The 22,667-nt window shown below is 49.3% G+C and overlaps 8 protein-coding genes; 4 read left to right on the top strand and 4 right to left on the bottom strand.

Moving 5' to 3' along the window:
* Nucleotides 1-463: 463 nt before the first annotated feature.
* On the top strand, nucleotides 464-2,180 carry FFUJ_05308 (related to MFS transporter; the record flags this gene model as incomplete). XM_023571302.1 has 3 exons in its annotated part: nucleotides 464-727; nucleotides 778-889; nucleotides 961-2,180. 3 exons carry the CDS (start codon nucleotides 464-466, stop codon nucleotides 2,178-2,180), a joined length of 1,596 nt encoding a protein of 531 aa, XP_023425632.1.
* Nucleotides 2,181-2,599: 419 nt separating this feature from the next.
* Nucleotides 2,600-5,880, bottom strand: FFUJ_05309 (uncharacterized protein; the record flags this gene model as incomplete). XM_023571301.1 has 8 exons in its annotated part: nucleotides 2,600-3,349; nucleotides 3,392-3,510; nucleotides 3,560-4,680; nucleotides 4,729-5,087; nucleotides 5,135-5,224; nucleotides 5,271-5,351; nucleotides 5,402-5,686; nucleotides 5,743-5,880. 8 exons carry the CDS (start codon nucleotides 5,878-5,880, stop codon nucleotides 2,600-2,602), a joined length of 2,943 nt encoding a protein of 980 aa, XP_023425631.1.
* Nucleotides 5,881-7,192: 1,312 nt separating this feature from the next.
* Nucleotides 7,193-9,234, top strand: FFUJ_05310 (uncharacterized protein; the record flags this gene model as incomplete). XM_023571300.1 has 2 exons in its annotated part: nucleotides 7,193-7,437; nucleotides 7,494-9,234. The coding sequence occupies 2 exons, from the start codon at nucleotides 7,193-7,195 to the stop codon at nucleotides 9,232-9,234; spliced, it is 1,986 nt and encodes a 661-aa protein (XP_023425630.1).
* A 618-nt stretch (nucleotides 9,235-9,852) lies between these two features.
* FFUJ_05311 (probable Cytochrome c oxidase-assembly factor COX23, mitochondrial) lies at nucleotides 9,853-10,287 on the bottom strand (the record flags this gene model as incomplete). XM_023571299.1 has 4 exons in its annotated part: nucleotides 9,853-9,891; nucleotides 9,948-9,975; nucleotides 10,027-10,134; nucleotides 10,184-10,287. The coding sequence occupies 4 exons, from the start codon at nucleotides 10,285-10,287 to the stop codon at nucleotides 9,853-9,855; spliced, it is 279 nt and encodes a 92-aa protein (XP_023425629.1).
* A 706-nt stretch (nucleotides 10,288-10,993) lies between these two features.
* On the bottom strand, nucleotides 10,994-12,378 carry FFUJ_05312 (related to geranylgeranyltransferase beta subunit; the record flags this gene model as incomplete). XM_023571298.1 has 4 exons in its annotated part: nucleotides 10,994-11,287; nucleotides 11,340-11,641; nucleotides 11,689-11,734; nucleotides 11,782-12,378. The coding sequence occupies 4 exons, from the start codon at nucleotides 12,376-12,378 to the stop codon at nucleotides 10,994-10,996; spliced, it is 1,239 nt and encodes a 412-aa protein (XP_023425628.1).
* A 606-nt stretch (nucleotides 12,379-12,984) lies between these two features.
* FFUJ_05313 (uncharacterized protein) lies at nucleotides 12,985-13,683 on the top strand (the record flags this gene model as incomplete). XM_023571297.1 has 3 exons in its annotated part: nucleotides 12,985-13,122; nucleotides 13,199-13,337; nucleotides 13,391-13,683. 3 exons carry the CDS (start codon nucleotides 12,985-12,987, stop codon nucleotides 13,681-13,683), a joined length of 570 nt encoding a protein of 189 aa, XP_023425627.1.
* Nucleotides 13,684-14,200: 517 nt separating this feature from the next.
* Nucleotides 14,201-17,056, bottom strand: FFUJ_05314 (related to ser/thr protein kinases; the record flags this gene model as incomplete). XM_023571295.1 has 5 exons in its annotated part: nucleotides 14,201-16,503; nucleotides 16,553-16,700; nucleotides 16,758-16,875; nucleotides 16,926-16,954; nucleotides 17,012-17,056. 5 exons carry the CDS (start codon nucleotides 17,054-17,056, stop codon nucleotides 14,201-14,203), a joined length of 2,643 nt encoding a protein of 880 aa, XP_023425626.1.
* A 2,554-nt stretch (nucleotides 17,057-19,610) lies between these two features.
* FFUJ_05315 (related to glyoxal oxidase precursor) lies at nucleotides 19,611-22,073 on the top strand (the record flags this gene model as incomplete). Its single annotated transcript, XM_023571294.1, has 1 exon — nucleotides 19,611-22,073. The coding sequence occupies one exon, from the start codon at nucleotides 19,611-19,613 to the stop codon at nucleotides 22,071-22,073; it is 2,463 nt and encodes an 820-aa protein (XP_023425625.1).
* Between the last annotated feature and the right edge of the window lie 594 nt (nucleotides 22,074-22,667).

Raw genomic sequence — 22,667 nt, 5'->3', positions numbered from 1 at the left:
TTCCGGTTAGATGCCTCTTTCGGTACCTTAAGGGGTCTTTATACTTTTTGCCCCCCACTGTACCAGAAGACAGATCTGATATAAGTTTAACTGCCGAGATAGCCTACAATTAATGGGCCGGGAGGGAGGGCGGCACGGGCGGCACGGGTTGTGACAGTGGCGGGGTACGATTGGGTGTGAAATGTGGGGTATGTGTGATAGAAGTGATTCTCCTCCAGAACCGGCCCCGGTGATGTGTGAGTTGCCTGATGTCAGTAGCGACGTCGTATGAAAATAAGGACTATGGTAGCGCCTATCTCTTTAAAGCGACCGAATGCGTGGGGGTTGCGGCGAGCGATGTAACAGCTGAATTAGCCAAGTACTGTAATTAACTACAAGGCATAACCCGCCGTTCTCTTAGCTATCTGGCAATCTTTTCCATCTCATCTCATCTCATCTCCTCCCTTATTTGTTTATACAAGTCATGGAGTTTAAAAACCCAAATACAGTTACGATTAATCCAGTATCGGAGCAGTCAAGCAGTGGGACCAATGACAATGGAAATCAACTCGATACACACACCATTACTCCCGTATCTGACCAGTCAAACGGAGGGAGTGATAACCGTGGAAAGAAACCCGTGCCTTTGGGCATAAAGATCTTGGCTGTTGCTATAGTCAGTATGTATACCTTTGGAAGCCGTTGGAGCAACGGAGTTACTGGCGCTTTGAAGAGTACCCTCAAAAAGGTAAGCTAGCATGCCTTCATGCAAAAAACCTAGCTAACCTAGGTATACAGAAACTTCACATTTCAAACACTCAATATGCTATCCTTACTAGCACTAAGGATATTGTTAAGCTTTCTCTTATCCTCTTCAGTGGTGTTCTTACCGATCGATATGGTGGAGCCAGTAAGTACACATATCTTGCACTACCTACCTACTAACCTACCTATATAAGGTTACTTGGCTAACATGACAAGGCACCATGCTGTGTGGTACTGCAGTCGATACGTTCGGCGCAATCATGGTTGCGACAGCAACTCAAGTCCGCTCCTTCAAATTCATGATCGTTGGCAGTATAATAGAATCCCTTGGCGAAGTCGCAATTAGTACTGCCCAGTATAAAATCCTGTCCTCTTGGTTTGCGCCCTCATCCGGCTTCGCATCATCTGTCGGCATAGAACACGGTATTGGAAAAATTGGTTCTTTTGTTGCAAAATCCACTGCTAACATCATTGCTCATAATCTCGGTTTGAGCTGGGCATATTGGATGATTGTTTTCATGAACCTTTTTACTAATGCTATAGCTCTTTTGTTTTGGTGGATGACAAGGCAGTGTGAGAAGCGCTATACGCATATAAAAGATCCAGCAACTGGAGAGACATTAACGGAGAACACAAAGAAATTTCAGATTAGAAAGATCATATTACTACCTTGGTCTTTCTGGTTAGTTTGCTTGTTTACGATGCTCGAGGACCCCCTATCGAATTTGTTTTCGAGGAATAGCACTGAGTTGGCAGAGCAGCGGTTTAATATTTCACCTTCCAAGGCTGGCTTATACTCTGCCGTATCCCACTACTCTGGTTTCTTTCTTGCCCCATTAATCGGTATCTTTATCGATGTGTTTGGGCAACGTATTACGCTTATGCTTATCTGCGGTTCAGGATTGCTCTTGTCAATGTGTCTCCTTACATGGGGACCTACTGTCGCTGGTGCGGCTGCCAGCCTTGTTATCTATGGGATTTTTAGTTCCTACGACTCTACACTTATTACCGACAGTCTGCGTACGAGCATGTGGTACCAAGATATCTTTGGCTCAGGGGTTGCTATTAGATCCGCTATTAAGGACAGTATGGAAGTTATTATCAGCCTTATCGCTGGCGTTCTTCAAGACCGCGACGACAATAAGTACTATAGGGTCACGATTCTCTATGTAGTACTTGCAGCTAGCTGCGTTCTGGTTGCCTGTTTGATGCTTGCTCTTGGCCTTGCAACGGATAATATGGGAAAGCTACAATGGAGTCGCAAGAAGAGAGTTAAAAATGGTCATGTCATTAACGCCAAGAGACAAGAGAGTGAAAGTGAAGGCCATGCAGAGAAGCAGAGAATGTTAAATATTATTAACTTCTCTGCTGTTCTCTTACTTATTCTTGGCGCGTGGGTGAGTTACCTTTGGGGCTTGGTTACAAAGCAGAATTAGTTACACATACACATACACATACACAAGTTGAGCTGAAATCAACACGCAAGATGATCAGGGTCACTCCGCTTTATCATGCCGCTGGGCGTGATATCGATCCCGGGCATCGTGCAATTGCTAGTTGACCACGGTGCCATAGTACAACTCACAAAACCTAGTCACTGGCAGCTGCTAGTGATTCTTCAAAGTCCGCGATGCTTTAAGATAAGCCACAGATGGTTTTCGAGGATTGCCCCCTGATCACCATACATGAGTTGGCGCTTTTTAGGTCTTTGGTTTGAAAGCAGGGCAGTCGGCACGACATTGGACACTGGCAGTCATGTACCGGCCAGTGCAGTGCCATGAGAGTGGAAATCTAAAGGATTAAGTTCCTTCGAGGACATGGATCTATTCAGGTGTGCGTCGACAATCGGCAAGTCCTAACTCCACACTACTTGAGTCCATCCCTTGACGTTGGATTCCCAACTTTTTACGAGCTTCTTCGTCGCTGCTCCTCCAACGATACCCAGAATGTTATCTGCGTCTTCGAAAATCCACGCTCTTACCGCTGGCTCAAAGTCTCTTCCATATACTTGTTCTTTCATCTTCGCCACTGTGGCCTTGCCGTCCTTGAGTGCAGTCTCAGATGCCGTCACTACCTCCTTGATCTGTGCCATGACCTCTTTTGGAAGGTTACTCCTCCCAGAGCGATCACGCTCCTTTTCGCGGTCATTGAAACCGATGACCCATTGGGCCGAGTTTTTGATAGCGGCGGAAGTATCGCGGAGGATGGCAAGAGAATGAAGCGTACTCAGAGTTGTGACTTGCTCTGAGGCATTTGCGAGAGGCAGCAACTCTAGCTTGAGCGTATCTATGGCAATCTTCAGAGTGTCCACGATCTGGAAAAACTCTTCGGGGATGGGTTTGGCCCTATTGATGCCGGTTGCGAAAGGAATAAGAGTGCTGAGTAGGCTTATGACCTCAAAGTAGGTTGCCTCCTGTGGGGTGAGATCGCCTCTGGGACCATTAGAGAACTTCATGAAAGAATTGCCAAGTTGACTAAGTGATTCGAGGACGAAGATCTGGTCGGGGACGGCGGCTGTCGCAGAAGCCTTGTAAATGGGAGGAGGCTTGTAACCCAACAGTTCATGGAAAGCTTCAGAGAGGAGGGATAGATGGGCGCGACGATTCTATACATATTAGTTTTGCTTCAGAGTGAGAAGGAGACATACTGTTGGTGGTGGTCCAATTCGCAAACGGGAGTAGACAGGCGGCTGAGAGCTCGAGTCCCATGATGGGAAAGACCCATAGTCTACTGTTTCAACCAGTTTCATATCGTCGGCCACTTCGGCTGCTTTCGTTAGTACTTGTGAAGAATGGTGGACGGTTGGAAGACTCACTGAATCGAGGATCGGTAAACACCTCTGAGAAGTGTTCTCCCATGATGCGATCGGTTCTAGTCTCCTCTACCAGACTCATCGCTCGTGTGCAGCTCCACCGCAGGTTTTCCATGTATTCGGGGATATCGATCACACTGCTATAACTTCCCGACTCGAAAGCATCTATTAGTCGTCTAGGCATTCTAAGCTTCAGCGACACGTTGAAGTGAGAGCTCAGCAAGTCTAGAAGTTCCCAACCGGTCTCGTCCGATGGTGAAATAAGAGCGGGTGAAATTGTCGAGAGGCGGTCGTAGAAAATGGGGGCCAGAGAGTCCATGATGGTACGCTTGACGCCTAGCGTATCCCAGATTTCTCGGGCACGAGACGACGAACCAACTCGAAGGTGCAGTTGTACTAGGAGGAGGGAGATAATGCTGTGTTTCGGTGTCAAACTGAGCTGGTGTTCGAGCAATAGTAGGGCTTGCAGGAGGGGGGCGTAAGAGACAGGAGTGTTCGAGATATCGGTTGACGGAGGAAATGCAGTTTGGATGATGGAAAGACCGATGATGACAGCTAGTTCCGGCCTGATCTCAGCCTCGATAGCAGAGCTTTTCGAAGTTAAGTCAGATAGCGACTGGTGAGCCTTGAGAGCAGTCTCCGCGATGGTTGAGAAAGCAGGCCCGGGTGAGTTTGGGTCAACTTCAACACCAGTGACAAGACACTTGCGCAGAGGCTTCTCGCCAGGTATCGTGCTGTACATAGAGGGGCATGTCGCTGCAAAGTACTGTAGCTTGAATGTAAGGTTGCTTATTCGAGCCGACTGGATCTCGTCCTCTGCTGCTTGAGCCAACTTTGGAACAAACTCGTACGCCATGTACTTTAATGCAGGTGGATTGAGTCTCTCTGCAAAGGCTTTGATGTCATCGAAGCACGCAACATTTGTCCCTTGGCTTTTCACGTAGCTGATCAGCTCCTTGAGTCGGAATGACGCAGGCTCGTTCTCAATAAGATCGTCCTCGTCATTTGATGCAAGATTGAAGGCTGCCGAGACACGCGCCAATAGAATAATGCGTTTGTAGATGGGTCGCAGATTTGGTGACTTGATGAACTTCAATAAGAGCTGTTGGACAGTTTCTTCGACGCTATATCTTGTCAGTCGGGTCTTCGTCTGCAGTTGAGTTCCCACATACTCTGGTTTGGTATTCTTGATTTCCGCAGCAGCTTCAATGAACTGCCGCCAGACTTTCCAGTCTGCCGCCATGAGACTCGGTTGACCACTTTCGTCCTCAATTGACAAACAATCCTTGCACAACTCAAAGATAGCTTCGAACTGCTGTCCTTGTTGGTAGCGAGAAATAGTCCGTAGCATCAGCTCCTTTCTGCCCTTTCGGAACTGAACAAACGGGCTGAAGACGGGACTTGAGACGAGTTTTGCTAAGTCATCTTTAGAACCATGCTTTTCAGTTACATCGTATAACAGTAGGATCTCTTCTTCTGTTTGGATACTTCGTGGCTGTGGTTTGGCGTCTTCGCTCCCGGTAGTCGCAGCCTAGGATTGTGAGTTTAGGGGCTAATTGTGAGCGAAAGGGGTTCTACTTCTTCAGCCAATTGTGCAGCACGTTGGATCTGCTTCAATGCGAGCATCCCGTATAGCTTCTTCTTCTCCGGAGGTGATTGAGGGCTGGTCTGATGGAAATTAGTGAAGAATGAAACAGAGTATTGCTGCACGAACCGCCAATAAATGCGTGATCACAATGTTCCAAAACATAAAGCTCCGCTCTTGAGGAAATGTCCTGTCCAAAATCGCCGCGATCTGGAAATATGTTAACCAGTAACTCTGGTCAGTAGTAAATCCCTCCGTACCTGTTGCGCGCTGACAAGATCCCAGTGCAATAGGCATGACTCCAAGCAGCGACTGGCGTTAATCTTGTCCTTGGGCGCAGCCTTGACGAGACGTGCCCTCAACGGTCCGAGGGTCTCGGGAAAATCTTCTTCACTATTCAGACCTTGGCTGGCCCATTCAAGGAGGTCTATGGCTTCGGCATCTTTGACAACGGTTCCTTCTCTGACGTACTTGTCAATGGCAGTTATGGCTGCGAACTTGGAGCTAGGGTCATCGAGTTGGCTTTCAGCACATATTTTCACAATCTATTCATACGTGTCAGTCTACGGATGGCTCAAGTACAGCTCCCATCAAATCGCACCTCATAATATTGATCGTTGAATGTTCGGGCCCGCTTCTCTGCAAGACGGATCACAGCAGCCCAGTTGCCATCGTTGAAGGCAGACTGGAGCTGGAGGTCTACGCCGTTCTTGAGATTGGGTCTCTGTTGACGATTCATGAGTGCCAAGCTTCACGACGCTTTTCCCGCCCCAACTGACTAAAGTCGACTTGGATTATTGAGATTGAGTTGCGTGAGAGTTTGGAGGGGCTCAAATTGAAGTGGGATGGATGCGACAGAATGGAAGGTGGAGGGGCGGTGGAAGCGTGGCGGTGCAGCTTGCGCCACATCACCACCAACTTTGTCGCCCGTAGTCCCAAACTCTGGCGCTGTTACAGCATCAACAAAAATAACACGGCGTGTTTCCAGAACTCAAAGCCTTATACTCGGGTGTGCTCTCAGTGTCACAGCGCTTACATCTGACAGGATAATTTTCAGTGTCATTACTTGTTCAATCATCAACTTCTCTCAGTCGTGGTTACCTGTTCCCCAGACGTCTTCAACTGTACCCAGGATATTTGTGATGGCACCACATGAGACTGAGTTGTTTACCAGCCTAGCCTGGGGCAGTGCACTGCAAACATGGATGCCCACCTGAATTAGATTCCAACTTTACATACGATGTTGATTTAGATGCAAAAGTTGCAGGCCTTCCGCAATGTGATCGCGGCTACAGTTTGTCGGCCTTAACTCAGCAAGTGCCTATGCCCTTATCCTGATTGGCAGACCCAATGCTCAATTGAGACTTCAAAAGCAATCATAAATGTTCATCTGAGGAATACACAGAACAACGATCCAAGAAGGAGAGGGAAAAGCAGAAAAGATGCGCCTCTTTTTCCGACGACTGAGTCTTTCATCATACCCAAATCACTTGAGATCTGGCTCTTGCTCAGCAGCCTCGGAACCATGCAAAATACCTCCTGAATTGGACGTGCCATCACAATTTCGGAAACTCCGTTACCATTTATAGGACTTCAAGGCAGTTCAGGAAGGGGTGTATCGGCGACCGAGGGGATGATGGCGGAATAATCACATCGACGGCCGAGCCTAGGCATCACTACCGCATGCTATCAAGTCACAACAATGAGGCGATGCTCGAAGGAGCCCTTGGCCACAACGGTTCTGCCGAGTATCATTTGTCATCGCCCGGTTTCACCCGTATCACTGATTATACGGAATAGGTCATCAGAGACACTTGTGCGATCATGTGGAAGAATCTTGCCCACCTCAGTCATGCTCTCGGGACACACAAGCATAGTCAAACCGCTTCAGCCTTGATGGTACAACCCATCTGCGAGCCTCATTTTGTGGTTGGTGCTAAAATGCGGCTCGAACGAAAAGTTTCTCATATATAGAGACGTATAAACGCATTGGCAGTACTCGTTCCTTTCGGACGAGGAGCAAGGCGCTTTTTTCTTCTTACCCAATGAACATGGGAACCCAGCCAGAAACTGAGTCCTTTGAGATGACCAACCGACCAGTATCCCCTCTCAGTGTAGTGACAGAGGAAGACGACCCTGAATCTGTTGACACCGCTTCAACTGGAACCCCCAAGCCGGAAGATACTCAACACGGCGCTCAGTCGGACAATGATGGACTGCTAGCACCAAGTCCAAAGCATGAGATTACAGAAGAAGCCGCATCAGTACACGCGGACTGTCCTCTCAAAAAAAACATGTCCTATACTCCCTCATAATAATTGCGTTCATCGGCTCAGCTTCTCTCATCTGTAGTTGCTGGCTCATCGCATATATCCAAGTCAAGACAGACAAAAGCTACATAGCAGCCGTCATTGTTGGAGGCAAGCTCTCGTCTACAGAAGCCAAGCTAATTGACGCGGCCTTCTCCATTCTCGTGGCGCCAGCCGTGGTCGCGGTCGCCAATTGGCATATGTTTAAGTTTGCTCGCCTTTCTGCAGTCAATGAGCACAGCGGAAGAAACTCCGCTGTGAGCATGAAGGTCCTCGTCGAAGTTGCCAGCACAGACTGGGGGTCCTTTAGCCCACTCAAGTTCTGGACTTTCGTCCGTTCAAGAAGGCCTCGTGTGATCTGTCTGGGAATGATCGCCGTTCTCTCAGCTTTGAGTTTCTCATTGCTTGGAAATTCTGTGGCATATCAACAGGCCGGAGTGGATACATCTACGCAGGTGCTTGAATATCTGTATGATACACATTCGGTGCTGCCCGGAGGCTCACGTCCAATACCCCTGGACGACCAGTCTATCCAGCAACAAGTTTCAGCAAGACTTCAAGATAGGCTTTCACGCCTACCGCAAGGGATGCTTGAGTCATCTACAACAGGACTCGTGAGCGTCAATGTCTCGGATCAATCACGTTCATCGCTTTCTCCTGCCGTTATGCAACTATTTCACGTGCCAGTCTATCGACTGAAAATGCTTTGCGGTCCCTCCCATCTTAAAAGTGTATTAATGATAGTGCCAGACAAACGGAACCCGCTCCTCAGATTTGCCCTTGAAGAAACAGCCTCAGTCCTCGGTTCAGAGTCAACCACATACGAAGCAACGTTCGGCACCAACGAATCTGCTGTATCAAAGACGGCACTAGATGCAGCTAAAGCCACAAACCCAGGAATCGCATACCCGCTCATTGCCTTCAATGAGACCGCTCTTTGGATCGGGGTTATGGATTCCGAGAACGATGATGTCCCAGTGGTTACTACAGAGCGGTGGGGTAGCTTGATACCTTTTACCAAAGGTTTCCCCATTACTGAGCAGCCTGACGGTCGACAAACAAACTACAGCCTAAGATTTTCAGGCTTAACATGCCGTTTAAACAGATCCACTGGATGGGCTGATATTAAAGTGAACGGGAGTGACTGGTCGATGATCGAGAACACTCTGGTGGACGAGAAGCCTGACACAGGGCACGATATGCCGGTGCTTAGCTTGACGTCAAGTCTCAGTACCTTTGACGATGGGCGTGATGGGAGACCGCCCGGGCTCGGTGGACACTTGCTTCGAGCGGCACTGGGAGTGGCGACTGAAGGAAGTCGACAGAGCTGGGGCCTAGAAACCCTTGCTGATGCTTTCCTATGGTACGAAATAGAGGCCCGTCAAGTACTCCTTGACAACGACCAAGCCGTAAGGGCTGAGAGATATCAAGTGCAGTCCAACATCGATGAATACGCAATGACATTCGTTCCGTGTATTCTCATGTCTGGACTTGCGACACTGGGAACAGCATGCGCGTTGACGATTGCGCTCACCCTCGATTCTTGGAAGGTATACTCGCTTAGAAGTGGCAGAATGTTGGATCCAATCCGATTGACAGCTGATGTTGGAGTGGCTTTGGGTAAGCAGGTGTTTGAAGAGTGCTCAACCTGGCACGCCACAAGGCTGAACAAGTGCGCCGATGAGGCTCGGTTTCAGTACGAGCCCGACGCCCGTTTGGATAGTGCAACGGGTCTGTATGCTCTAGGGATCCGCCTTCGACAAATCTCGCGACCACACGACTGACAACTGTCAAGTTGGGGTGATTCTGATAGAATGACGGGGCAGACTTTTTCGTACATTGAGTGTTGATGCAGTCCTTGAATTGACCAACCATGCATTTTGTGCAGCTCTTTGTCCTTCGTTCCCCAACGACAAAGCCATCATCCACCTACCTACCATATGATGACAGCTCTGTTTGTACTTGAACAATCTCAGAACACACGCATTCAGCCTGTGCACGTAAGTCGTGAAACCTGGCAAACAGTGATTGGGACGTCTTTGGATCTCAACAGTAGCTGTGCTCCCATCGGTGTAGAATAACGGTAGAAGTTTGAGATACCTCGAGATATAGAGATGTAGATCAGAAAGTCAATGCCTTATCAATTGGTGACAATCCTGTGACCAAAATGAGAGTTACAGCCTGTCAGCCGAGGTGGATTGGGGTTTTCTCAAAGACGCTTGCACCGAAGTGAGATCAGACTTTTCGTTTGATAAAGATAACAGAATGTTACACCGCGCTTCCGTATTGTACAGTATATGAACTCCCCTTAATGTTACAATGGTGCCTCTGTCGTCAGTCAAGATGCTCAGCCAGGCTGGATCCAGCAGGTCAACGCAGGCTGTCGAGAGCGAATGACCCCATCAGAACCAGCCGCGGCCTTCCTTTTTCCGTTTATCAGTCTGCGTGAACGATGAGTATTGAATATCCTCTTCAGCTGTAACATCGTATAACCTACCCATGCTTGTTTGCAGTCGCGATATGCCCTGGTCAATTGTCAACACCTTGCCCCGGTTGCTCGATCCCAAGCAACATACTGGAAATACTCTCCACACATATTCTTATCGCCTCCGTTCCTGAACAAGCATCTATAGCTTCTTTGTGCAGCCTCTTGACACGGATCGTAGAACTCGCTCTTGGATTTCCTACGCCTCGTTAGTGTCCCGGTCGTTTACGGGTGGTGGGCTCGCTGACGTTTCGAACTTTCGTCGTTTGTCTTCGTTCCAAGGTTGTGTATCGGCGTCGCTCGATTTCGGAGGCTCAGTGGTCTCGGCTGTGTCTTTTGGTGAAGAGGACATGGCGGCGTCGTTTGGGGGGAGCGATGGGAGTATTGGAAATCGCGGGATGGTTTAGATGATTCAATCCGACAAAGCTAAGGCGGGGCCGAACGGTTCCTAAAGCGGTTAGTGATGATCGGCAACCCGTTCAAAACAGTAGCCAAAGGAAAGTTTACAAAGTCCGAATCCAAATGCCATTTGGTGAACCAAGTTATAGGAATTGAGTTGCAGATCGAGCCATATTCAGTATCGCAACAACAGATAGAAGAAGACCAACAAAGGTATCGTTGTGTACCTACCTAATTTATATACCTTAGGTCTGGATGCTGTTTCATTGTCTCATGATGTCATATTCATAAATCGCTTACCCTAAAGCCAACTTATTATTGAACTGCATATAGAGATTATTTCCACCAACAGGAACTTCATATTTAAAGGCGCTGATGTCCAGGTTCCGTAAGACTGCAATGAAGCTGGTATCGAAATTTGAGTTTGGGAATAGGTTTAGTTACGCAGCAACCGGTCAAGGATGATCTCGGTAGCCAAAGGGGTAACAAACTTATCCCTAACAAGCACTTACATTTCGGAATGGGTAATCAAGCGACATGGAAACAGGGTGCACCAAAGTCTTGCCTACGAAAACTCGCAATCTCTATTCTGCTTGCCGATTGAAGCAGTGAATTGCATTATATATAGTCAATGCTATAGGCGCTGTTCGATACGAGATCTACCAGAAGCCATCGTCACACCAGGCTTTCCGATTCCCTCTCGTGCTCTCTATTAGTCCCTCCCTTGCCTTTTGTATTTTTCTGGTCGTCTCTTGACTGCAGCATAGGCCCACGTCGAATTCTTTTAGATCATTGTCGCCCATGGTCGCCAATGCAGCCAAACCGAGGTACGAGTGGTACATATCTGGAGGCCCTCCTACGGACTTGGAGAACCCGCCAATGCGATGTTGTGTGATATCAAGGAGATATCGTCGTGAAGGAATGACGTTGATGATGTTAGAATTCCCTAGCATCTATGAGACGTGTAAGAGCTGTGCTCTGTGCAAGGAGGCATGGGAAACTTACTGCAAGCGTACCGCCAACCCACCAACAGTAGCACGTATCGGCCTTCTTGTTCCATCGACCGTTGAATCCGATGTGACCGAGATCGATCTCGCCAGCCTTTGACTCGAGGAAGTTTTCCTCAACTTCATCTTCTTCCTCTTCCTTGGTGAGGTAGGCGAAAGGCCGAGAGGCGAGGAAGTGTAGAAGTCCCTCACGATTCGGAACGCCCCGTTTCAGCGCCTCCTCGGGAGGATGCGGCGATGTCGAGTCTAGTGGTCTGTCTAAGAGTGACAGCGCACCTATCGCGCAGTATGCATAGCCAGCTAGAGAGGTGAGTTATGCGAGCAAGCAACGAGTCAAGAGACCATACCATGGGATTCGTGCTGCGACGATTCTGCCACTCCACCGTCATATGTCTAATAAGTGTTAGTGAGATGGCATCGCTCAAGCAAGCATAACGTACTTGGCCTCTCTTTATGTGAGCAATCATTTCATCAACGTTCAAATCCTTCACCCAGGCCTCATCGTGTTCCCTAACATCTCCTCTCAGCATCCATCGAATACAGCTCGCCAGATAGCTGTGTCTCATGTCTCTGCCACCCACAATCTCTCCGTCCCATAAAATTTGACCGAAACTCCCATCCTGTCTCTGAAGCCTGTTCAGCCACTTCAATAACCGTACTCTGTCCACCCCGCTGAAAGCTGACCTCGCCTCATCCTCACCATCGGCTGCCAGGCCCAACAGTACAAGTGCAAAGAAGGTGGCTGCAATATTTGCCGTGCCCTTGTAAGCTTCTTGACCTGGTAATGCGTGCGTTGAACTTCCACAAAAGCCCCCTTCTGGATGCTGCAGACTGAGAACCCACCGACGGATAGCACCACGTTCAGTATGGGTCAGCGGAACAGACAGAATGTCGAGCGCCGAAATAATGAAGCAAGCGAAAGTAAGGCGGGTCGAGTCGTAGGCTGTGTAAGGGGAAGGGAGGTATGTTTTATGACAGCGCTGCCAATATTTGATGTGCTGTTGCTTATCCAGCAAGGGACTACCCGCTTCCGACATTTCAGAAAATTATACGCCCGATCTTATAGTCGTATGTTTCCCCGGTGTGCAGGGCGAATGTGTTAGTTAAAATTGGTCAAAGTGTGTACTGCTCGGTATGGTGCATGCATGTCCGAGTCCTACCAGCAAAGCTCACAGCTCGAGCTCGAGCTTGAGTGAGAAGGTGGAGTCAAATCCAAACAAGGGCATTGAAGTTTCAGCCACAATCACCGCCACAGCAAATGGCTGTCCTGCGACGCCACGAAGCCCTCCTGCAATCGGATCCAATTCGCTAGCCGCGATTAGCGGCCCGCAAATGCCCAGGAAAGCCAGGGCATCATGCGCGGGTGACGCATGGCATAACCCCTGGCTGCTAGTTTTCACAACAGCTGTTCAGCGTGACCTGGAAGTTGATCAAGTGCTAGTACGCCTTCCAGCTGGGTCTTCTGCTTTCCATTCCTTTAAGCGCAAGATCACTTCTTCTTGGCCTCTTGAGCCCCTCGTTTTCTGCCGCCAGTTTCCCCTCCTTTTGCGACTTGTGCAAGCTTCATCCTGCGACGCACGCGATACCTACAGACGAGCCAAGTACATCGAGACAACCATCCCCAGAGGGAGCAAAACGCAACGATGGCGCTCATATCTGCCAAAACGATTATAACATCTGTCTCCCTTTTCCATCTGACGCTCGCATACTTCTTCATCACCAACCCAAGCTCCATCAATGAGCAAGCGCTTGTCTTCATGCTGGGAGAAAGCATGGGAATGGTGAGTCTCCTTCACATCATGACTGCTGGTCGCGACGTCTCCGAAGCCGGTTAAGCTGACTCGACTCATGATAAAGCCTCTAGCCAGAGGATTTGAACTGCAAAGTCCTCCACTCGCGTTCCTCGCCGCGGTCCTCGTCTTTATCGGTTTTAGTGATCTGGTATCCCTATCCATGCCCGACGAAGTCTGCCTAATCTTCCACTGGGGTACACAAGGTTGGCATCCTATGCCCGACTTCTTCTCATGGTGGACGCTAATTGCCACACAGCTCCCCTGCGATCGTTCCTGTCCCTCGGCTTCGTCGTCTACATATTTCTTTTTGGCCCATCGTCTCCCATGTACGACAAGTCCTCTCGCAGCCACCTCTCACACCCGAGCTCGTATAACCCATCATATCGCCCTGCTGGCTGGGGCGGTGACATGCTAAAGAACCGTCTATTCTTCACATTCATCTTTATCGAAACAATGACATGGTTCTGGGTTTGGATCACGTTGCGCGAAGAGCGAGATGCGATCCTGAGCAAGAAGTCTCGAAGACGAAGCCACTCGCATTCCTTTTAGGAAACCAGCTGTTTTTCACACATTTTTGGTATCACGGAGCAATTGTTGCAAGGTGTTATTTGGATGAGACAACGAAACGCACGAAGGAACTAGATACTTAACATTATTTAGCAAGAGGCCCATGCTGCGAAGGCCATGCAAGGGCTATAGGTCTTGCAGAAAGACCTAACAAGCCAAGAAACAAAGTGAATGGCTGACAAATCCCGATCTAGTAAGAGTTCTGAGACAAGCCAGGCTGGCTGATTTTTAACCGCATAAATAATAGTCTGTTAAGCTCTATCGTTCCATGATCGTATATAACAAAAAGAGGTATCCATAAGGGGCTATGCACCATTCGATGTTTGAACGAATGATGTCAAAGCTGAAGAATCAGAGAGACGAATAAAATAAACACAAACAGCAATTGTACCGCAGAGCTTTTGGCTCCTGTAACGAAGCGATTCCACCACTGTCGCCCAGAAAATTGTCTAGTATTATTCGTCAAGTCGTTGAACTGCTTTCTAACGGAGAATTTTCATCAAGTCGCAGGCGCCTTGCCCGCACTGGTCGTGGGCAGGCCTTCTGACTTATTTTGAATGATGGTCGGCGCTGGTTCTAGGCTCGGCTGAGGCTCATTCTCTTCAAAGATCTGCTCCTCAATCCGCTCCCCCGGTCCACCTATTACTGGGCTAAAAACGTCAACTTCTTCGACATCGTCGTCGTCGTCTTCTGACCCCTCGTCTTCTTCTTGAATCGTGATTTCTCCAGATCGGCGTCCCAGTCCAGAGGCACTAGCGCTGCGGGAATGCGAACCGGAGCCACTGCTTCGTTGGCTCTGAGAGGGTCCACCAAAATTGTTTAGTGTCGGGCCCTTGAACAAATTGCGTTTCCGCTTGGCAAACATGATCCCTGATGCAAAAGGGTTAGGCGAACCAGGAGCTTGTGGGGGACCTTCGGATGGCATGCCTTCATTGAACATATTCAGGGTCGGCGGAGTGGCTCGGACGAGACGAATATTGGATGGGAAGGCATGTGATGTTGGTGTTGCTGGAAGCACCTTGACAGAGTGGTGTGGCGAATGCCCTCGCTGGAGTGGTGTCTTGGACATCGAAGTAGAGAATGAAGCAGCGGAGCTCGTAGACGACGCCTTGGAATGCGAGTGATGGTGGTGATGGATGGATCGAACAGAGGATACCGAGGATGATGTTGACTTTCGTCCGCGAAGCCCAGCTGAGGACCGCCTGACAGTCGATCTAGGCGTAAGAGGAGAAGGGGACAACGACTGTCGTTTGTACGATGTCGCGAGCCGAGGTGGCGGGATTGTTGGTGACGCTAGACTTCCCGATGCCGTTCGCTGGGTACTGCTCCCAGCCTGATAGGTCTTCTGGCCGTTAGCCACGACCCCCTTCGGCAGTGAAGCAGTTGGTTGTGTTCCTGGTGAGGTTGCGTTAGGATACTTGCTTGTTTGTGGCCGCGAACTTCCATCTTTACTGCTGGCTGTGCTCCCCTCCTTTTTGTGTAGGTCAGGGGTGCTCTGGCTGGTTCGTCTGGCGTGGCCACGTCTCCTCCTTGTCGCACTTTCGACAAGCCAATGTGTCATATTCTTCCAGTGGGATATCAGCGGCTGACTAGGTCTCCTTCGTGGTCTCTCATGGCCGTTCTGCTGATGATGCTCGTCACTAGCATTCGAAGCCAGTGCGTCTGAAGTTGTGACTAGGTGAAGGGTAGAACCTCGAGACCGAGCACTACGTATCAAACCCTCCTTAGGTGGTGGAATAGGCCTGCGCTGGCGAGATGTCGATACGGATCTTATCGAGTCTTTGTCAACAGGTGGTGGAGGACGATCGCCATCTTCATTCATTCCTCCCGAATCCCTGCCGACTTCTGGGAGCTGTGGAAGGTCTGTCACAATATAGTCGACATAATGAGCACTTCGTCGCTCGCTCCTCCCCCTGTTCCGGGAGTTTGAGGGTTCAAGTCTCAAGTGTCGCCCGGTGCCGTTCGCCTCGTCAACTTCGTGCAGGATTGGAGCCATTCTTTCTAGCCGACTAGATGCCGCGGATAGTCGTCGAATGCTGCGGCTGTCGATCTCTCTTTCTCTTCTCTTTTTCTCCCTGCGCTGCATCTTGCGTTGTTCCTTTTCCAATAACAGAGCCCACCAACCAGCTAAAGCATCACACTTCTGTGCCAAGACGCTTTCAATCACTCCATCAATGTTGACCCCAGAACTTCGCATTCTCTGTAAGCAATCCTTCTCCAACGGTGTCGAGAAGGGGGGCGGTTGCTGAACATCTAGAATGGCTCTCTGTGTCGGGGCATGCTCCGCCAAGAATGAATTCGAGAGAATCTCGGGCAACGATGGACGTAACAATGGCCGTTTGGATAGTAATGCCTTGATCAAAGGAATGGCCTCTGGGGGCATATTATCGGGAAACTTGGGATCGTCGCTCAGAATCTTGGTTCGGGTGACATTATCGTCATCGTCATCGAAGGGAAGTTCACCACAAAGCAGCGCATAAAGGATGATGCCTAAACTCCAAACATCAACCTTTTCACCAGCGTACTTTTCGCCCTTGAGCATCTCGGGCGCAGAATAGCAGATGGTGCCGCAAAATGTCTGTAGATGGTTCGTCCTCCCCTCGTACTCCCTTGTAAAACCGAAGTCGACCAGTTTTACGTTTTCGTGTTTGTCGAAGAGGATGTTCTCAAGCTTGAGGTCTCGATGGACACATGACTGATTGTGAACGTAGCTAACTGCGCCGACGAGTTGCGTAAAAATCTTTTGCACTTTCGGAACAGGGAGCGGGCCGTGCTCGAGTAGGTGATTGTAGAGTTCATCGCCTTGTGGAAGTCAGTAGGTTAGCCAAAGAAGAGGCGAGCAAATAGTTACCAGAACAGTACTCCAGTACCATCCAGACCATGTTTTCAGTGACAATAACTTCGTATAATCTTGCTATATGTGGATGTATGAACTGTCGGTGGTGGTGAATTTCTCGTGCAAGGTTCGAGTCGCCCTTGTTGGCAGACTTGAGAACGACCTTGTTCGGGTTAGCTATCGTCGAGGATAAGCCGGCAATGTGCTAGACTTGAAGTACCTTGGAGCCATTGGTCAGTTTATGCGACGCCAGGTAGACTTTCCCGAAAGATCCCTTTCCGATCAGTCTCCCAAGAGCGTAGTTGCCAACGGATTTGAGGTCATGGCTCGCGAATTCGCTACGAGCAAACATTAGCAAGTCGACATTTGGGAAGGTTGAGAGTCGTACTCGAGAAGCTCCTGATACGAGCGAGCAAGCTATTGCGTGTTAGGCTGTGTGTTGAGGACGCAATAGGATTCGCCAAATGGCCATACCTTCGCCTTGCGCACAAGCTCGGCTTGTCCTTTCAAAGCCTGCATCCCTCCGCGCCTGATGCCGCCTGGCCACGCCGCGAGGAGGGAGACCGAGTATAGGTCGTGTACGTTCGGCGAGGAACACGAAGCGATCGGTTTATGTCGAGCGGTTGGGGCGGAAGAATGATGGGAAGGAGTCCCGTTGGCGGTAGCGTATCAATCGAGAACTCTGGTGGTACATGCAGAATGACCGAAGCTGGAAATTAAGTATGGTAAGGACAGACTCGTAAGGGGATTAATAGCCGTATTCCGAGGAGGTCATCAAGGATCGCGTATTATTAGACTCGCTGCGTTCAATGAGGTCGTGATAAGCGTTTCGTTTCGTTTCGGTCGCTGCTCAATCATTTGGTTGCGGTGAGACACGGGGACGCCCAACGGAGTCAAATCAATTCGCAAGCCGTCAACCAATGCAGCGCCGCGGCGACGGAGAGAGGTTCCGGGATTTAGTCGAGGAAATAGCACGAGAAATAAACATAACAAGCGGAAAGAAGGGGAAGAGAAACTCTTGCAGGTGAGGTGATGTGATTGACAACTGTTGTTGTACGGAGCAAGTTAAGGTTTGGGGAAATATTTTGGGAGCTGGAGATTGGATGTTGGTTGGAGCAGGGGTACTTGTGACGCCAGCATCAGTTCACCAGCCAGCAAGTACCTTGCCCAGACGTCAACGTGAGTTAGCGTCCCCGGAATTGCTGGATCGGGCGCGGGAAATCACGACTATCGGTACAACTCCAGACCGAAGATAATAAACTTGACCATCTCCAATGATCGAGAACTCATTTCAATCTCAGAGACCGGAATTCTTCGCACGATGCAACCTGCTTCTCATCCAACGGCCAACTCCTTGAAGCGGATAGCTACGACCTTGGGACTAGGGGATAAGCATGAACAGGGGATATCCATTCGTCTGACGATGGGATTGAGGCCCTTTAATCAAAACATGCAGGGGACGTCACCGCGTCACGTAATTGGGTGTTTCTACAATGCGAGCATGTTTCTTTGCCTTTAAAGACTTGAAACAATCCCTTCAAGAATAGCGGCTTGTCGTCGGTTAAATACTCACCTACTAGTTAGTGACATGATCCCCAACCATTGAGTGTGACGAAGAAGCTTGTATCACCTGATTCATGGTATAATGGATGACCATCAATTCTGCCCTCATACTCCGTAATAGTAGTTCATGTGACCAATAGAAGATACTCTCAATAATCATTTCGCAGACACTTACGGAGTACAGTATGCTTCAAACTTACGATAGGCACACTATTATTGACACATTGGTGAACCTGTAGAGGTATCAATCAACAGCTGAGCTTCCCTTTATCTCCGTGGCCGTCTGTCAAGTCACGTTTTTCTCTGACTGCAGCTGATCGGGGTTAATTGCTTCCCTCACGGTGCATGCCTCATGCCTTGAGGTAGGGATAACTGACGTCGATGACAGCCCTTGACATATCAATATCATGCTACATGTACATCAAGTGACATGACATGGCCGAGACCCGGGTATGGCTAGTAACAAACAATCCGATTAGATAGGCGACTATACTAGTCCCCGTGCGGCAAGACTGGGCTGTTTACCACGCAGTGACAACTTTAGGAGCTACTTATTATCTTAGCAATGGCACGATGACGTTTGGCATAAACTACCAGTCACTTGGTTACATATGAAATCAAGTCCCTCTTTCTTGAACAAGCCAGTAGGACCCAGACTCAACTGGTAGGAAGCGTGCCGAAGGGCCTGAAGCGCATTCACGCCAACGGGTCAAGGGAACGTCTCTGGCCCATGGCGGAACGCATCTCGAAGAATGGATGGAAGGCATCGACAGAACATGACAAGCTCATCATTGGATGTCACAGAACTCCGACCGTCCATTTGTAATATCTGCATAGTATCGGAGTGGCCCCTCAGTTGCCGTACCTCTCTCTGAGTTTTGGCCGCAGAAAAGTCGTTTGGCCGATGGAACTCAAATCACCACTGGTATGCAAAAGATGAACGAAAATGGGGTTATGGACAAAGGCACCCACACCAACTGTCAGAGACCCCAAGCGCATCGTCGCAATAAGGTTTCCTGGGCTTTCGATTTTGGCGCAGCCAAGCGCAGCCATCATGCGACCGCGGGTGCCTGCGCCAGTAGCGCCTATCCACGACTCGGCCAGACAGCTTCGATAAAGCTTAGTCTCTCATCCTCGCGACTCATCAGAGGCTAGCGCTGGAATGCAGACTATCAAAACCAAGGAATTCAGAATGCCTGTCAACCATCGACCCCATTGGTGACATTGTATCTCATACTGCGACGCGTGGTTTTTTATGTTTCCTTGATTGAGGCTCAAGCGCAACCAAAAAGGGTATAATCCGAATGACTTCCCGTTGGAAAAGTCAGTTTATCAGGGCGTTGTTCCTGGCTAAATTTGTTTTGAGCGTTGTATTTGAGACGATCATGTCCCGATCAGTTCAATCCCAGGAGCCATCTCAAACCTCAATATCATCGTCTCACGGGTGCTGAACAAGGCCTTGCCAATATTCTTTCCTTGTTCCGCCTCACCCACTACTTGTACATCCAAGATGGTCAATCACACGAATAGCTTCCTCAGCCTCTTGGCTCTCGCAGCCTTGGTCGAGGGATACTGGCGCATGTCATGTAGTATCATACAGACTGGCCGGGTTGATCCCATCATTGCCCCTGGAACCTTCTCAGCACATGTCCACAAGGTCTCTGGTGCCAGCAACATCAACATTGACTCTACCTTTGACAGCCTACAGGCTTCAAGGTGTACTTCCTGCGAGGTCCAAGACGATAAATCAGCCTACTGGACACCCCAGCTCTTCTATCAGCACGCGAATGGGAGCTTCCAGATGGTTCCAAACGGTGGGACTGTGATATACTACCTCGGTCGTGGAGAGAACAAGATAAACATCGAGCCATTTCCCCCGGGCTTTAAGATGCTATCCGGAGACAACTTTGCTCGATCTTATGATTCCAAGACAAAAACATATAGTACTTCAAGGTACTCAGGTCGCCCAGTAGCCGACCGAGTCAGCTTCGCGTGCCTGGATAGCTCAGGGCCTTCAAAGGAGCGTAACTACATGTGGAAGACAGACTGTGATAATGGCATGAGAGCACAGATCCATTTCCAATCATGTTGGAATGGACAGGATTACCAATCTGACCAGAGCCACGTAGCCTACATGTCCCAAATAGACAATGGTATCTGCCCTCCGAGCCACCCACGCCAGCTCCCTCATCTGTTCTTCGAGGTCATCTATGGAGTCAACAACATCGACAAAAGCAAGGGTGGTCGATTTGTCTTTGCTAACGGAGACACTACTGGCTATGCGTTTCACGGCGACTTCCTAAACGGCTGGAATCCTACTGTTCTTGCGACTGCTATCAAGAAGTGCATCAATAACGATAGCATCGGAGGAGCAATCTCGAAATGTCCCATCCTTGCCGCTTCACAAACACCATACTTTAGCGACAATTGCCCAGAGATGGCGCCCCTGGTTGATGAGCCCATCCGAGGTATGATTGATGCTCTTCCTGGGTGTAACAAACCTTTCGGTGGACCTGGCAGAGCGTCACCGGTAGTATGCGACGCGAAGCCGGCCATCAACAACCTTGGAGATGCTGGCATCGGATCTATGTTTGATCCTGCTGTAGGGTTTAAGGTTGGCTCCTGGTCTTTCGTTGGCTGCGCTCCTGAAGGCAGTAGCAGCAGAACCTTGAACAAGTTTGCCGTGAGCTCAAACAGCATGTCTATAGAGTATTGCACAACGACATGCAAAGCAAAGGGTTATCCACTGGCCGGGATGGAAAATGGCCGAGAGTGTTACTGTGCAGGAGCGCTCACATCGGGTGCCTCGTACACCAAGGCTTCGGCATGCACGTCAGCAAGAAAAATGACTTGTGTAGGCAACACAACACAGTATTGTGGAGGACCAGACTTCCTCACGGTATGGAATGACACCTCATACACACCGCCTGCAGAGCTCGTTGTTGGCCAGACTCAAATCTCAAAAGGCGCGGCTACATACTATGGATGCTACGCTGAGGGCAACACTGGCAGAGCACTCTCAGCTGACAGCACAGCTAACGTGACTGGCATGACAAACGAGATGTGCGTTGCATTCTGCCAGGCAGGCGGCTATAAATATGCCGGCACAGAATACTCCCAGGAATGCTATTGTGGCAACGATATCGTCAATGGAGGTTCCAACATAACAGATATATCTCAGTGTTCAATGCAGTGCAAAGGGAACATATTCAGCTACTGTGGTGCAGGTAATCGACTGAGTGTGTGGAAGATCAAGCAACCCGATCAACCAACAGGACCGATCACGGCACTTGATGGTGCTGCCCTTTGGAAAGGCTGCTACACGGATGGAGGGTCAGGGGGCCGAACACTTCCCAGTGCCACCTTTACAGGCTCTGCCGTCTCTCTCGATACCTGCTTTTCGTTCTGCAGCAAACTCAACTACCCCTTATTTGGAATGGAATATGGACGGGAATGTTACTGCGGTTACTCGCCCAAGACACAGGCCACTGTTGTGCCAGATGGCGACTGCAGAATGCCGTGTGCAGGAAACTCTTCCCAGAAGTGTGGTGCCGGTAATCGCATATCAATTTGGAACAATACACTTTATACTCCCACTGTCAACCTCGAGGCTCTCAACACCCCGCCAAAGTACCTCGGGTGCTATACCGAAGGGAAAGGTGCTCGCGCCTTAGGAGGGGCCAAGACAACAAACAAAAAGATGACCCTCAGTGTCTGCTCAAACTTTTGTTCCAGCAAAGGATATCCTTACTTGGGACTTGAGAACGGAGAGGACTGTTACTGCAGTAAGAAAGGCCCTTCCAATGGTAGTGTTGAAGCTCCAGCATCGCAGTGCAACGTTGCCTGCAAGGGAAACAAGTCACAGAAGTGCGGTGCAAGTAAGAGGCTGAATGTCTACCGCCTCGCCAGAGTCTCAAAGACCAAAGTAAGGAAAAGATCTTCCGCGGGAAGACAACCCCAGGAGCAGATATAAGCCCGTTGAAAGGGATATGAATATTTAATTTAATGTACTTTACGCTGGATCATTTAATACGTGACCATATTGCACGATTCATATAAATTCTGAATGAAGCTAGTCTGAACTTCCGGATGAAACAGAAAGGTCGCCTTTAGGGTATTCGTCATTGTTCGCACAACTATTCCTCATCTCATACAATAAGAAGTCGGGTCGATGTTGCCTTTCTCGGTAAGAAAACAGCATAATACATTGTGTTGATCCGTTTGTATTGTCTGGTTTGTCGACAAAACGGCCCACGGTTGATCAACTAAAGGAAGCGTCAACTATGAGCTTCTGACAACCTGCAGCGAAGTTTTATGCAAGCAATTATCTAGCTATTATGTATACGAGATTAGTTGTCATATAATGAGGACCCTTTTTATCGACAGTGTCATTTACAGAGTGTAACAATGGCCAGTGTCCGCAGCGAGATGGCCTCATCCGCCCGTACAGAAGTCAGAGACCTCACAGCCAAAAAGAGAACCGGATGAGAGAACAAGAATCCCAAGACTCGCCTGGCCAGGATTCTAGTGACATATCTGAAGTCAGTACAACCCACGTCCGCAAATG

Source organism: Fusarium fujikuroi, chromosome FFUJ_chr02 (genome assembly GCF_900079805.1).
Source record: "Fusarium fujikuroi IMI 58289 draft genome, chromosome FFUJ_chr02".
NCBI classification, from domain to species: domain Eukaryota; kingdom Fungi; phylum Ascomycota; class Sordariomycetes; order Hypocreales; family Nectriaceae; genus Fusarium; species Fusarium fujikuroi.
The sequence above is the reverse complement of the archived record's forward strand: the minus strand, read 5'-3'. Positions and strand labels throughout refer to the sequence as shown.